General features: G+C 43.4%; 4 protein-coding genes across 9 annotated transcripts in view; 2 read left to right on the top strand and 2 right to left on the bottom strand.

Annotated features, from left to right (window-relative positions):
• Positions 1 to 463: 463 nt before the first annotated feature.
• On the bottom strand, positions 464 to 4,464 carry LOC139417731 (clathrin heavy chain linker domain-containing protein 1-like). The gene is made up of 11 exons (XM_071166855.1): positions 4,001 to 4,464; positions 3,662 to 3,849; positions 3,428 to 3,567; positions 3,077 to 3,278; positions 2,852 to 2,967; positions 2,520 to 2,619; positions 2,318 to 2,424; positions 1,698 to 1,878; positions 1,310 to 1,512; positions 1,022 to 1,201; positions 464 to 921 (listed from the first exon to the last, which is right to left on the bottom strand). The coding sequence occupies exons 1-11, from the start codon at positions 4,196 to 4,198 to the stop codon at positions 725 to 727; spliced, it is 1,812 nt and encodes a 603-aa protein (XP_071022956.1). The 5' UTR covers positions 4,199 to 4,464; the 3' UTR covers positions 464 to 724.
• A 39-nt stretch (positions 4,465 to 4,503) lies between these two features.
• LOC139417715 (ubiquitin-ribosomal protein eS31 fusion protein) lies at positions 4,504 to 7,181 on the top strand. The gene is made up of 6 exons (XM_071166854.1): positions 4,504 to 4,568; positions 4,678 to 4,742; positions 5,213 to 5,267; positions 5,366 to 5,451; positions 6,453 to 6,584; positions 6,992 to 7,181. The coding sequence occupies exons 2-6, from the start codon at positions 4,695 to 4,697 to the stop codon at positions 7,139 to 7,141; spliced, it is 471 nt and encodes a 156-aa protein (XP_071022955.1). The 5' UTR covers positions 4,504 to 4,568; positions 4,678 to 4,694; the 3' UTR covers positions 7,142 to 7,181.
• A 729-nt stretch (positions 7,182 to 7,910) lies between these two features.
• On the top strand, positions 7,911 to 9,335 carry LOC139412748 (prolyl-tRNA synthetase associated domain-containing protein 1-like). Its single transcript, XM_071159436.1, has 2 exons — positions 7,911 to 8,081; positions 8,691 to 9,335. The coding sequence occupies exons 1-2, from the start codon at positions 7,941 to 7,943 to the stop codon at positions 9,117 to 9,119; spliced, it is 570 nt and encodes a 189-aa protein (XP_071015537.1). The 5' UTR covers positions 7,911 to 7,940; the 3' UTR covers positions 9,120 to 9,335.
• Positions 9,336 to 9,852: 517 nt separating this feature from the next.
• The window catches only part of LOC139412715 (girdin-like), an 82,692-nt gene continuing 76,856 nt past the window's right edge, over positions 9,853 to 15,688 (bottom strand). For 2 of the 6 annotated variants that reach the window (XM_071159416.1, XM_071159424.1), the window contains 3 exons: positions 15,003 to 15,268; positions 14,327 to 14,804; positions 9,853 to 12,401 (listed from right to left, as the gene is read on the bottom strand). In XM_071159416.1, coding sequence (XP_071015517.1) covers positions 12,337 to 12,401; positions 14,327 to 14,804; positions 15,003 to 15,268 — 809 coding nt within the window. In that variant the 3' untranslated portion in view covers positions 9,853 to 12,336. Of the gene's footprint in view, positions 12,402 to 13,776; positions 14,805 to 15,002; positions 15,269 to 15,688 lie in introns of those variants that run through there. The other 4 variants (XM_071159390.1, XM_071159406.1, XM_071159398.1 and 1 more) reach the window with 3 other exon arrangements.

Here is a 15,688-nt window from a genome sequence, read left to right as displayed (position 1 = left end):
GGGTGTTGTTTGTGCTGTGTGGAAGCTTCATTCACTCTAATATGGCAGGGTGACTGAGACTGGCCCTGCACTGTCTGGGACAATGGGTCCACTGTGTGAGTGGAAGGTTAGTGAGCTACTGTTCTATCTACCATTGTGTCCTCCTCGTATTTCTGGTGATAGTGTATATAGGTAATAGCACGCCTCTCAGGGAGCGACAATCCAGGTCTTACCTCTGTGGGGATAGTCAGTGGTGTTCTGGAGGCAGGAAATGGTGAATTTATTACAGGGAAATTCAATATTCTGTAGAGCTTGTCACCATGAATTATGTTGGATGTCGGAGATGCCATTGATCCAAATCTAAACACGTAGTGATAATTTTCTTAGATGAAGTTTAAACTGTTTGAAATTCTGAGTCTAGTTAAGAGTCTTATTATATTGAGGAATAACTAATAAACCAACTATTAAGTGACGTTTGACAATGTTCAATTGATATCAATTTAATAACATGGCAATGCTTTGTGCTTTCTGATAAAGATGGAACTTGACACTTGTGATATTAATCAAAGTCAAATCACATTGAAATGATTTAATGATCTGGAGGACCAGTGTGGATGACTGCATTTCTCTCTGTAAGCAGTAAGCAGTATGACGCAGTGAGTTATGAATGGGCTTGCCATGGTGGGAGGCCTCTTGGATTGGTGGTGCAGATCTGTCCCATGGGCACCCTCTGGTGGCTGTCTCTCTACATGAACACATGCTGCATCAACCTGGAGCTCTCCATGCCAGGGGAGAGGCGCATGGCCCCTGACTGAGACAGCAGAATGGAGAGGATCTCCTTGGCCAGTAAAGGCTTGTTCTTCTGGCCACAGCAACCTGCTATCTCACCCCAGTTCTCTGCAGAACACCCAGTATCATCCAGAATCACCTTCTCCAAAGTACCTGAAAATGACAGCACCACTAGTTAACTCAACTTGTGTATGTGTGTGCGCGACCATGTGTGGTTGCCCTGCTGATTGGTGGGTGGGTATAGCCTAACTACCTTGCCCACTTGAATGTGTTTTCTCCACCATCTGCAGTGCCAGGTCCTCCAGATCAGAGTTGAGCAGAGCATGGCAGGCAAAGCCCAAAGAAAGCACTGCAGGCTGGCCCTGGTACTCCTGAGTCAACGCCTGGAGAAGAGCCAGACTGGGACAACCCTTCAGCACAAACAGACAGTCACCTGCGCACAAACATACACACAGAGAACAATACACACACACACTGAGTCACTCACACATTTACTACATAGGATGTGTGTGAATAGTATCTGTAAATGAGTGTTTCCCACCTGCAGTAAAGCCTTTGCTTTGATAGATGAACTCCATAGTACTGCTGGTCATGCCTCTCTTGCACATGCTCAGTGCCGCCTTCCTGAGCACGCCGCAGGCCTTGTAGACGATGTGGGCCAGAGCCAAGCATGTGTCGGCCATCCGCGGCTTCCTGTCTCCATGCTCACAGATCACATCCCCCAGAGCCTCGCTGTATGTTAGCCTGAGAAGGGTATGGAGAAAGCTGTAACCCGACATAGACTCAATAACAAAGAGCTCTAAACACAATACCTATATATCTTATATTGTGATTGCTACAACCATGCCCAGCTATACCATTCAAACCCTACAACAAAAAGACTCATAACCCCTAACGCTCATATTATTTATACACTCTGATATGCTGACCTCTTCTGGGTTACCCAGTGTGTGACCAGCTCTACATAGTTGAGCTGCATGGCACACCGGACCCCCTCCACTGACAGGGTCTCCCCAGGCAGCTGTTTCCCAGCATGCACCGAGATCATGAGTGCCTGGAAGAAGAGAAGCAGAGGGGGCAGTTCCCCCTGGCCCTGGTACACTGTGACCGCTAGAGGGGAAACAAAGATGACATAGGTTGAAAACAGTTCATACAGACTTATATGCTCTATATACCCCTACCTACATGTACAAATTACCTCGACTAACCTGTACCCCCGCACATTTACTCTGTACCAGGCCCCGTTATTATTATGTAATTCTACGTTGTTACTTTTTATTTTTACATAATTTTATTTTGTAAACATTTTCCTGACTCTATTTCTTGAACTGCACTGTTTGTTAAGGGCTTGTAAGTAAGCATTTCACGGTAAGGCCTACATCTCTTGTATTTGGCACATGTGACAAATTAAATTAGATTTATGTGCTGTATGCCTGTACAAGATGCAGAGTTACTTTATGGTTGAGACCACAATGACCCACATGATGTGTGTATAGCGACCACAACACTATAGGACGTCTGTATAAGATAGAAAATAAAGATTTTCCACCTTTGAACCTTTCCATTGTCTCCATGTTTCTCAAAACTCCATGAGGGGATTTGGCAGCATGGAAAGCAGCTGCCTCATACTCACCCCCCTCAAATAGGTCAATGAACCTGCAGGGAGACACAACACATAGAGGAATGATCTATACATACAGTATGCATTGGTTGAGAGCATAGTACTAGAACTCGGAAAAGAACTGAAGTACCTTTCAATGTAATCCACCAAGAGCTCCGATTCATTGACCTTGCTGGGATCATCCTCTTCAAACACTACTGCACTAATGCCAAGGAAATCAGTGTCGCTCACTAGAATGAAAATCATATCACTTTATTGCTGCTGTATCATGAGCCTTATCATAGTTAAAAAACACACAAAAGCTCTCGTGAGGTTTATAGGCCTGCCGCATCATAAGTAGAAGACAAATAGGTTATAACACACAAAAAGCTAGGCTACATTATCCCTGACTAGAACTTCATTCACTGTCAGTGTCACTAATACTAACATACACTTGTATGCTAAAGTGGAAGTGTAAAATACTTTTCAGATCAAATATATTCTCCAGTTTTGATGTTATGAACTCCAGTAGAGTGACTTCTTTTCCTGTCTTTTCCCATGTCATGAGGGAGTCATTCAGAAACTTCATCTTTTTGTATCTAGAAAACCAGAAGAACCGATAACTTTAGCAACAACATAGGCGTCTTCAATGGTATTCTATAGCCACTTGTGCCAGTGAGTCTTGAACAAAGTGAGACACAGTCTCACCGGAGTTGGAGTCTCTCATTCTCCACTGCCAGCTCATCCCTCTGGTCCAGGGCGGATCGCATTTTATTGTCCAGGTCATCCTTGACAGAAACATATACATACTGGCTCTTCCTCTTTATCTGCAGGTCAGCTCGCTTTCGCTCAAGGTACTCCAAATGCTTTGCCAGAGCTGCTGGGTTCATCGACTCATCAAATGTCAGACCTGGAAAAAACTATACTGTAAGCGCCACTCATGAATGACATATTGACATGACATGACACATGACAATATGTACTTGGGTAAACATACAGCCATTATAATGTTAAGACAAAACAAAACGGCACAATGAGTTCAGCAATGTCGGGCCATGCCTGGAATTTGCCCAACGGGCCGTAATGTCTTGCTGTCTGAGGTCTTCTGACGCAATGAGGGTCTCTTGTCTCTCCTTGACTCCTGTAGTCTATTTAACTCAGCCTGCAGCTCTGCAGTGTCTCTCTGAATGATAGCAATCCTAGAACGGGAAAAAACAAGGTTTAGGCATGGATGATATACTATACTCTGGGGCCGCATTGTGCCATGTTGAAAAATGGAAGTGATTCTCTTGCCTTTCCTGAAGCTGGACAGCTCTTCTCTGACAGTACATAAGGGAGGTGGGCTGGGCCACCATGGCCTTCAGTTTCCCATGTGCTAACTTGGCATCACACTCACTCTTCTTTATGGCACAGATAAACTCATCATACTCTTTCTTGATGGAAGTGAGAATGGTTTTGTATGCAGTTGCATACTCAATTACCTGAGAAAATCAAACAAGCAAGAGACAGGCATAGTTACAACGCAACAAGTTAGCCTAGGCATTCTGATCAGTTCACGTGTGTAGGCCTAAAAAAACGATTGAGTGATGATGCTGAAACAAGGCGAAAGGGTATGGTGGTTCATGTTGATACCTTATCAAATGCAGAACTGTAAATGATGTAACGTTGCTCATCAGGTCCCTCGTCTGGACACATCAGACGTTCCATCTCATGTTGAATGTATTCACCAAGAGATTCTAGGAAATACTTGTCACTGGCAGATTTGATAGGTGGCAAGGTTCTTCTTTCAGATTCTTCTGCGGAGTGATGTAAGTTTCCAGCCCCAGACATGATTTTCTTATGTTTTTCAATTGCTGCTTAGAGCATGGTTTCATTTCTCCAACACGGAGAAATATTGCAGATAAATGTCCAAAAGATAAACAGGAAGGTTGCTATGGACATCTCCAGGGTATGTTGGGTAATGTAGTTATAACATCGACAACAACAAAAAAAACGATCAAAACTAATCATATTTTCAGATAAAAAATGAAACAACATATGTTAAGGTGAAAATAAGCGTTATATAAATAAACTTTACAGAGAGAGCTTTTTTGAACAGGCATCTTATTTCACACCTACTCCCTGCAGACGAGCCCCGAAAACCCCGTCGCGCGCGTCGAAAGCCCTCTTCTCATGATCCGCCATTAGCAGGAGACCTGTGGTAAGATCGTGCTCTCTGTTTTAGGCCATTATTTACCATAATAACGACATTGTATACTGTGTTAAATCTGAAATAGTTATAAATACAACGCTATCGTTCATATGTGCAGGTGGATTGAACGCCAAGATGCAGATTTTTGTCAAAACCCTCACGGGGAAGACTATAACCCTCGAGGTGGGTACTTGGGGCTTGTGTCACAAGTTGTGATGGAGGGCTTCTTGCCTCTACTAGCGGAGCATGTGTACATGATTTAAAAAATAAAGTATTCTAGAGTGCGTAATTTCAGTAATCAATCAGCCTTATACATTTGTAAGTCAACTAATTTTTATTGGAGTTAGCCGCAAATAGCCAACCTGTGATCTTAGATTTTTTTTTAATTCTGAACTGCTACGTTAGCTAGTTGGCTAATGTTACAGTAACGTAGCTAGCTACATTTTGATAGCATGGCCCTGCGTATACACGTGGAAATGACCAGGTCAGCTCGGCTAACTAATTGAACTATATTTTAACATGTAACTTATCATTTGATAAGTGATATTTGTTCTTGACGTTTGGCTGGTAACAAGTTGACGTTAATCAATATCCTGGGAAGTCTTGTTAGCCACGTTACTGTTTTAAAAACTGACAGGTTCTCTTATTTCCAGGTTGAGCCTTCAGATACCATTGAAAATGTCAAAGCTAAGATTCAAGACAAAGAAGGTAATTACATTAATTTTTCATCCTCGTCATCCGTTGAATTGAATATAAGAGAGCACTGACGTTGGCTGTCAAAGACTGAACTCTGGTCCCCCCTCTAGGTATCCCTCCTGATCAGCAGAGGTTGATCTTCGCTGGTAAGCAGCTGGAGGATGGACGCACACTGTCTGACTACAACATTCAGAAGGTGAGAACATTTTAGCCTCCCTAAACATTTGACAATACTACACCTTAGTAAATGTGTTGCAAGAAGTAGATTACATCAACTAAGTGCCAACACAATTCCCTTAGACCAGGGTTTCTCAGAGGTCTCCATATGTTTACCTGACCTGGGACTCTGGTTGGGTTCTGTTCTATAGCCATAAGTACAGCTGGTGGGCCTGAATGGACCTGGCCACTGCTTTATGTATATTTTGGCTAGGCCTTAAATATGCTAAAAGCTATAGATGTATTCAGTAACCAGAAGAGCAACTTGGCGGAATTATTATTTTTATTATTATTATATTATTATATATAGCATGGCCCTGCGTATACATGTGGAAATGACCAGGTCAGCTCGGCTAACTAATTTAACTATATTATAGGTCAGGTCTGGGTGTTGTTGGGTCTGATTTTCAGCCTCTTAAAAAACAACATATTTTTAACTAGGCATGTCAGTTAAGAACATTCTTAATTACAATGGCGGCCTTAGAACAGTGGGTTAACTTCCTTATTCAATGGCAGAACGACCAATTTTTATTTTTACCTTGTCAGCTCAGGGCTTCGATCTAGCCACTAGGCTACCTGTCTCCCCCTTAACCTCCTAAGGCCCACTAAGATGCTTTTTTGGTTACATTTATCTGATCACATTTAAGGTGTGCTGAATATTCAGTTAATGTTCAAAGTATACCAATTCATGTTAATGCAACATTATTGCCATCGGGAGTTATTTTTGGTGGCAGGTTAGATAATTAATTGTTTTCCAGCATTGTATTGCTTTTTTGTTTCTGGGTGATTTTGTTAATTCTGTGACTGGTGAATAACCTTAGTTTATTTGGGACTTTAGTTTATTTGGGAGTTTCTCCTCACCATCATACAGTCAAAAGTGTTTTTTTATTATTATTTTGTCATATGCAGTTTTGACCACTGAAGTCATAGCTAGCTAGCTATATGTTGTCTGTTTGGCTGAACTGTTGCTTTATCCTGCAGGAGTCCACTCTGCACTTGGTGCTGAGACTGCGTGGGGGTGCCAAGAAGAGGAAGAAGAAGTCCTACACCACTCCCAAGAAGAACAAGCACAAGAGGAAGAAGGTCAAACTCGCAGTTCTCAAGTACTACAAGGTAAGGCATTAACTTTTTTTGTGGATTTCAGCTAGATTCAATTAATTATATGAATTTTGGTAGTAGGCTGTATTGGCTGTGACCACTACCATATCTCTAGTGATTGGAGCCAACTATTGTTTTGTAGACATTTGTTACTTGATTTGTTTTCAAGCTGAATGAAACTGGGGGCATACTGCTACCCAAACTTGTCTAATAACCAAGGACATTTTTGGCCGAAATTTAAAATGAACATTCAGACTTCCTGTGGTGTCAAGAATTCCTCATCAATGAGGCCTGTTGTAAAAATAGCACTTAAAAAAAATGCAAAAAAAAATGCAAACCCTTTGCTATGTTGTATCCTACTGAACACAGCCACTGTCTTGCGTTCCATTGCTGTACTTATGGCTTCCATTGTGTTTCCCCAGGTTGACGAAAACGGCAAGATCCACCGTCTGCGTCGTGAGTGCCCAGCTGATGAGTGTGGCGCTGGCGTGTTCATGGCCAGCCACTTTGATAGGCACTACTGTGGAAAGTGCTGCCTCACCTACTGTTTCAACAAGCCAGAGGACAAGTAATCTATTGGACTGGAGTAAATAAAATGTTTTTACCAATCACTGTGATGGCTTGATTCTTATATTTTTACCCACAATGGATAGACAGACTGGTTTCCAATTTAGACATTTTCATAGGGTTATTATTAGCAGGGCTACAAATTAAATTGTCATTTTAGGCTTGGAACATTATTTCAAATAAAATGGGCATTGTAAAACTATTGATTTTTACAATGCGACTTGTCAGTTGTCACTGAATGTTCCACATGGCTCGTGCTTCATTTAGCAGAGGGGTACAAAAATCGTCATACCCGTCCACGTAGTGGGACAAGAAAGGAAGAGAGCTGGTGACGGCACGACTGGGTTGCTCTGGGGATTTAAGTAAAAAGTGCAAATCAACACCCGACAGAACGCTACGGCAAGTTGAAATATTTTAAGTGTGGCGGCTGACGGCATTTACGTTCGTGCTCTCGTTGAAAACTGACATGTAAACGCGGCATTTGTGTGGTCCCCATTGGTTTTGAACGGATCTTTTTTTTTTTTTAAGGTAACTCTTAACTACTGCTTTGTATTGAAGTGGTGTATTGATGCAATTGTATTCATCACTTCAAGGAAATAATTTACCCATGGGCAGCTTTTAATTATATTCTAATACAATGGAACTTAAGAATTGAGTCGCAACTACTGAAAATCACTAATGGGTGACACATCTACAAACCATGAAACACAATTCTCCATTGACTGGGTTTGTTCATTCGTTCGTTTGCGCTTGCGCAGTTATGTAAATACAGGTTTGTGGAATGAGTCGAGACTGAGGAAGTGTATGCTACGTTGGAGTGTTCCGATTTGTCCGAATAGCGTTTTTCTCTTCAAATTAACAATGGCAACACCTGATCTCCGGACTGAGTTGGTTAAGTATTTGGAAAGTCTGAATATCCAGACGGTCTGCGTAGACCATCCACCGGTAAGAACCAATAACGTTAGCAAGCTAGCTAACGTTAGCTAAACTAAGGTGGTCCAGTGAGTTGTTGAATAATACTTCAATGCACTGGATTGGAGAACAAATGCACATCCCCACCATCGCTCATAGAATAAGAATTTAGCCGTGCATTGTTTTGTTATTTTGAAAAATAATTGACACTTTTACTGGGCTTTATTTTGTGTTCCCTTTTACAACCACAACTAGGTGTCGCACGATGACTGTCACATCATGGACTCATCCTATATACATCTATAGGCAAGCCATGTTCATTTTAGTGCGGGTGCTTATTCGATGTGTAGATCTTCCAGGTAGAAAATGGGACAATTATCCCGCATGAGACTTTTAATAGATCATGTTCTCTTATACTATTCAGTGAATTGTTCCTTCTGATTTTTGGTAGGATTGCATTTAATTTCAGTTGTCGCCTCTCCAGTGTTGATCTGTTACCAGTCTAGGTGAAAACAGTAGGATAGATGCCTACTGGAAATTGTACTTGTCCAGACCTTCCATTTCAGAGTAGATGAAACGAGAGGGAGCCATTTTAGACATCAGATACCAAAGTAACATGTCCTCTGACACTTTCTCCCTTAGGTATTCACTGTGGAAGAGATGATGCCTCACCTGCAAGACCTCAGTGGAGCAGTTACTAAGAACCTCTTCCTGAAAGACAAGAAGAAGAAGGGCCTGTGGCTAGTCTCTGTCCGCCATGACCGTCCAGTCAACCTCAACGACCTGGCTAAGAAGCTAGGCTTGGGTAGCGGCAACCTCCGCTTTGCTGAGGAGGCAGCCATGTTGGAGAAACTGAAGGTGGGCCAAGGCTGTGCCACTGCCCTGGCACTCTTCTGCGATAAGGACCAGAGCGTCAAGGTTGTCCTGGACAGCGACCTGGTCAACGGAGGCCATGAGCGAGTTTACTTCCATCCCATGACCAATGCTGGCTCTATGGGACTAAAGCCAGAGGATCTCTTGAAGTTTTTAAAGGAGACAGGACATGAGCCAGTTCTTCAGAGCTTTGACTAGTAAATACCTTGAAATTAATATACTTACTATCCTGTCAGGCTGTGCTTTGGCTTGGTACAATGATTTATTTAAAAGTTATTTACCTTTGTGCCTGTACTTTGGGTTATCAAGACATTTCCATTATTGTAAAAAAATAACAAATAGTCAAACATTTGGGACAGAACAAGGGATGGAGAGTCCTTGTTTTCTATGGTCAAGAGACCAGTAGATAGTTGGTTATATCATGTACATGGTTGAAAGACAATGTAGTAGTGATTTATGGCGTTTGCATTGTATCTCCCTCTGCGAGATCTAGTCATTTACACTGTTTTGATACTAAATCCTGCAGTGTAATAAAGCAGATGATGAAACATTGATTCCCCACTCATATCGTCTGGGATTATATGCTATCTTTCTAGGCACATCCTTAACTTAGGTGCTGGGCTAATAAAGAGCACATGTGAAGAACAGGAAGGTCTGCACACTGTATTTGCTCCCAATTCACCGCCCTGACAAAGATCCGGTTCGGATCTAAACATTTTCAATAAAGCAGAATAAACAGTGCAGGCATATATAATATTTAAAGGGGCATTACATTAATCTGTCTGTAGAAATCATGATATTACTTTCATCCAATATCCCAACAACAAATTATTCAAGTTATTATTCATCAGACAAAGAATAGATGACACTTGACAGTCCTTTATGAGATGAAGACTTGGCGCTGTGGGCAGTGAAGATGAAATGACACACAGGAGTCTTCATTACATCAAATGGATTTATGTAAAAGTGGAGGAAGTGGACACTAGGTCATCATCACAGACACAGTAATCTGACAGCACTGTACACATATACGCTGTGCCATTCAGCTCACACAACCTTTATCTTGATTGGATTGGCTGTCAATCAAACAGATGGCATGGCTTCCTGCGATAGTCATTTTGGCATTTCAGAGGAACACAACTTAAAACAGTCCATTCTGATTGGGAGGAAAGCATGTTGATTGATTGCTCCATGCAGATTGTGGTTGACCTTGTTGTTCTGTGTCCACATGCAGTTTATTTCCGGTGCATATTGCTGAAAGTAGACGTCAGCTGTTCCACAGTAGAAAGATGTTGCATGTGCATGCTCATTTACAAAGAGTATCATTAACATCAAATGGCAGACTGCAAAAGTCCAGCTGATTCAAAGTCACACAGAGGACAACGTGGAGTCCCCAGGGTCTAGTTTAAGCTCACCCATTTGGCTTTGTGTGAACATTGGCACCAAGTGTAGGTCCGTGTAGAGTGAACATTAGCAGTCTGTCACCATAGCAGTTAGCCTAGTGGTTCGAGCGTTGGACTAGTAACCGAAAGGTTGCATGATCGAATCCCCGAGCTGACAAGGTAAAAATCTGTCGTTCTGCCCCTGAACAAGGCAGTTAACCCACTGTTCCTATGCCGTCATTGAAAATAAGAAATTGTTCTTAACTGACTTGTCTAGTTAAATAAAAAGGTAAACATTTGCCAGAAAGTCCATTTTAGAAAAACAATTGTCACCACATACTGGTAACTGCCAAAATAAAGGAGAAACTTGAGTAAATGAGGGTTCTCACAGCACTGTTATGGTGTGGGGAGCATTTTCCTGCTATGGTTTAGGTCCTCTCAACCCCTTAGAGGGCAAGGTAAACACCAATACATACACATCTATTCTGAGAATTTTGCATGGCCCGGTGCTCCCATTGGTCCTTAAGTGAAATCTACACCCACCCGGCGCACCGGGCCATGCGAAACAAACGGGCCCTATTTCCCTCCACAGGGCACGATTGGTCACTGAATGGTCTGATGAGCATGAAAACGATGTAAACCATATGTCATGGCTGTCTCAGTCACCAGATCTCAACCCAATTGAACACTTATGGGAGATTCTGGAGTGGCGCCTGAGACAGCGCTTTTCACCACCATCAACAAAACACAAAATGATGGAATTTCTTGTGGAAGAAAGGTGTCGCATCCCTCCAATAGAGTTCCAGACACTTGTAGAATCTATGACAAGGCGCATTGAAGCTGTTCTGGGTGGCCCAACGCCCTATTAAGACACTTTGTTGGCATTTCTTTTATTTTGGCAGTTACCTATATGTCTTAAAGGGAAATTTCAACATGTTTCTACTTCATATTCATCACCTCCAGGACCACCCCAACATCAACATATGTAAAAAAGGTGCATTTATGTTTTGCAGTAAAAAATATATTTTCCAATGACATCAACCAATTAGCAAGCAATACCTACTCATAATTGGTTAAAAATCACACAATGCACAACAATGATATCATTGGAAACATATCTTCCTCTGTTTTTTACCACAAAACATAGAAACGCGCCATTTTCACATATGTTGATGTTGGGTTGGTTGCTGGAGATTATGAATATGAAATTTAACATTTTAGAAATTTCCCTTTATGAGTTTTGTTTCCTTGATTCAAGGAAAAAAGAGAGGAAGTTTACTTTTCTCTATTGAAGCATTCTTGAAATTGATTTAAATGTTGTTGTTTTTACAAGATTTTCTCACTGAAGACCATCTAAGTAGACCAACTTTTAAAGGCTTCAAAGTCAAACAGACAGCTTGAAGGTCACTTTCCTCTGAGCTGGAGGCAGACAGAGTGAAAGAGAAGAAGAGAAGGGGACAGAAAAAAGTTAGAGGCAGAAATGACAGAGAAGAAGATGAACATGTAGATATGGACGCACAGGAAAGCGGTCTACATGCATCGACAGTCAGGGTAAGGGGAGGGGTTTCAGCTGCACGACACCAAAGCCATGCAGTACTGCAGATAGATAAGCTCGCAAAGGGACCACAACCTTGTATAGAGCCACCGGTGCTTTTTCCTGAATACGAACAGAAAAAAGTTATAAGAAAAGCCAGCTATGGACACACAGTATCACTGAGGAGCAGGGAGGGAGGGAGGGGGTGCATGTACGTGTAGCAGGACAGACAGGTCCCCCTGTTATTAGGGATTGGGCACATAAATGGGCAAAGCGTGTTCCACCAGACGCCATGCAGACGGTCCATTCATGTGCCCTTTACCGGGTGGCACCAGCCAGGCCAGGGGACGACGACGACGACACACCAGCGTAGCATTAGCAAGCACGTCCAGGATGGGACATCTGTTACACCACTTTGGGTTACCATGGAGCCCCCCCCCCCCCATCTCCCTGTTGGACTTGGAGAGCAGCACTCACCACTTGAGCTCATCATTAATGTTTAGGAGCTTTGTTGCTCCCCAGTTCCGCTTTTTGACTTTCTGCGCTCTTGTAACACTTCCACATCTGCAGAACAAAAGCATGTTATATTCCATCTGAATAAAGGCTGCAGTTAATGGTTTATACACACAAGATAAATACCATAAAACTATTTCAAAATGGTAAATACATCACGAAGCAGAAATAAATACATCTAAACTACCAACGACATCACTACTCCTACTACTGGTGCATAAAGGAGTGCTTTCTGCCCTCGAATATAACTTCATATGGTTCATAATACACCTTTGTACAAGGTGTACCCAGTCAGTCTACAATAATGCATAACCTAAAACAAGTTATTGTGCTATTGGAATTTGTATTGTGGCCGTGAGCATTCTCACGACACCTTCCCCAGATCCAATACCATGACAACCAAGAGTAGAAGAACCTTCATTCACAAAATAATCTGACAATCACATTCGTCTCACTTGCAAATTTCTCTCACCACTAACACTAGGAAGGCAACATTCTCTCTACAACTTAAATTTCCTCTCAAATCATTTAGTGAATGACGTTTCTTCCAAAACCATCCCTTAACCCCAATTGAGAAGGATTTGTTCAGACAATGAAATGGAACAGACAAAATGTGTCATATGCACAAAACACAAACACACCAAAGAAAAAGACAAAACCATTTTGATCACAACAATCAAAATGAGAGGTCCAGAACAAACCAAGACAGAATAAAGCCATGCAGTTCAGGGAATATGCATCGAGGTCGATACAGTAGAATCAGACTGGTAATGAAATGCGATACAGTACTTTAGAGAGGACAGTATTCTCCCACATACCAAACACCCAATAAGAAAAAAAGGGAAACAATCTATTATCTCACATTAATAGATGAGAAACTGGTTTCCTGTTAAAGATAGTAGCTCTTTCCTCTGAAGGGCTAGATTATTTTATGACTCCATAAATAGAGCTTATTGGCAGTTAATGTGGTCCTCAGACAGCCTATCATGGGACATGTTCTACCAGCCTCATACAGAGCTCCATGTTAACTCTGGAGGACCTCTGACATGGAGATTTAAAAAGAAAAGATGAACTGAATGTCCAAATGATAGTTCATGTAGCTTTGCAACATGTTTCCTGAAGATGCATTTGTGATTGGAAAATAAATGGTAAATGTTGATTAAAATAACAAGAACAGCTATTCATGTCCCCCATAATGCAGTCATGTAATAGCTTTCAAATGTGAGCCAAACAAGAGGTTTGATTAATGAATAGTGTGAACGGACCATTGAAGCAAAGACATCCAGAGAACCCCACTTCCACATGACAAAGAGATAGGCCAAACCAGAGGTGAGGAATTGTGATTTACAAATCAGCCATGAAAACACGAACGCTCAACAGAAAACATAGTTGATAGTGCGTTGATAAAGCATGCAGAGTTCCTTCACTGGTCCTTATGCAGGTCCCAGATCAGTAGCTGACCAGAGCGCCACACATTCAGACACAGCCATACTCATACCACAATGATTGTTGGTCCTCTGGGCTAAGGGGTTGGGATGGGGATTGGTCAGCATCGAGCACATGATTGGTGTCAATTACCTCCTGTTCCCCATTCTGGTCAGGTGGGCAGGGCTTTTGCCCATTTGGTTGGTTCTGGGCTGTTTGAACAGAGTTGGGCTGGGGGTGTGTTTTGCCTGGGGGACCACTGATGTTACTGACCAGGGAGGTGTTGAGGGAGAGGAAGGTGTGGCTCTTGGCCCCTGTGAAGGTTGGCTCGCTGAAGATGGAGTCCATAAACACTGACTCTACTGTGAAGGACTTTCCAAAGAAGGACTCCAGGCTAGAGAGATCAGTTTCCTTACTATTGGGGGGTTGCTGACTGCCCGTGCAGGGCATACTGACTGACTTGGGCAGGGACAGGGGCACGAGGGCTGGGTCTAGGGGGATGGACTGGTGATTGGGGTGTTGTGAGGGGTTACTGGTTGGGGGGTACTCACTGGGCGTGGTGGAGGCGCTAGGCGAGGCCTTTGAGGAGGGTGAGTGGTCCACAGACACGGGCTGCCGGGCGTCTTTGGACAGCAGGTCGTGTATGCTGGTCCGACGCGTGGAGCCCTCAGCTGTGGAGATGACGCTGCTGGCCCGGGGCAGCGTGGAGAAGGAGGTGGAGGAGATGTCCAGACGCTCAGACACAGACATGGCTTTACTCTGGGAGGAGAGGCTGACCCGGGGCTGGACCGTGCCCTTCACACGCGTACTCTCTGCCTTCCGTAGACTGGGACGACCTGGTTGGCCACCCCTTGGGGGGCGGCTGTCTGAGTGCACTGGCGCTGCCTTCCCACTGGCTGAGCGCAGGATGCCCCGCCCCTTAGTGCCGGTGCAGGAGGTGGAGCCTCGCTCAGCCCGGTCCCTCTGCACATGCTCAGCGCCTCCAGAGAGGCGGGGAGACTCAACGGTCAGATTCTCTTGGCTGCCAGACTGGAGATGGAGAGGAGACATTCAAGTTGCCATACCATGACATTACCTGGGCTTTATAGCAGACTTGATTGGTGAAATAACTTCCACTTGTTTCTTATCATAGCACATCTGAAGCCTATGAATAACACAGTACTCCTATCCCAAAATTGTATAGTACAGTGTTGTAATCTAGTGTTGCTGTGTGTTCCAGGCTGTCACCTCTGCAGGGTCGGTGCTCTCCTCTAGGAACTGCTGTAGAGAGACCACTTCACTGGCGCTGCCCAAGGAGTTGCTCGTCTTCTTCCTGGCCTGGGCGGCCTGGGGGTCCAGGGACCTCCGCAGCAGCATGGGGCTCTGGTGAGAGGAGCGGGACAGGGGCTGCTGGACAGGGCTGCTCCCGCTGGACCACTCCTCCTGGTCCAGACTGAGACTGAACTCCCCACTGCTCTCACTGTGGGGCCTGCTGAGGTTTCCGTTCAACGTGCCTGAAGAGAAGCAGTACTGTAGGTGAGTTTTCTTCTAACGGCGTATGACTAACTCAAGTACTAACATTAGAGTATCACCCCAAGGTGATGACAGGCCCTGAATATAAAGCATAGCTCAGGAACATAGCTCAGGAACATAGCTCAGGAACACAGCTCAGGAACATAGCTCAGGAACACAGCTCAGGAACACAGCTCAGGAACATAGCTCAGGAGCATAGCTATGGAACCTGCTTTTTTGTGACACAGCAAATAAATACAAAATATGCTAAACCTAGCCTGGACCCTACCAGAACATACCTCAGACTATGAGAAGAAGCAATTCCGAAAAGTTCTATACTAATTTTCTCCTTCTGTTTCTTATTGTTTTAATCTATTGTGTGTGTGAATCAACAAAGGTATGGTATAGAGGAGCGTGGGAGA

Source organism: Oncorhynchus clarkii, chromosome 1, assembly GCF_045791955.1.
Source record: "Oncorhynchus clarkii lewisi isolate Uvic-CL-2024 chromosome 1, UVic_Ocla_1.0, whole genome shotgun sequence".
In the NCBI taxonomy this organism is placed as follows: domain Eukaryota; kingdom Metazoa; phylum Chordata; class Actinopteri; order Salmoniformes; family Salmonidae; genus Oncorhynchus; species Oncorhynchus clarkii.
The sequence above is the reverse complement of the archived record's forward strand: the minus strand, read 5'-3'. Positions and strand labels throughout refer to the sequence as shown.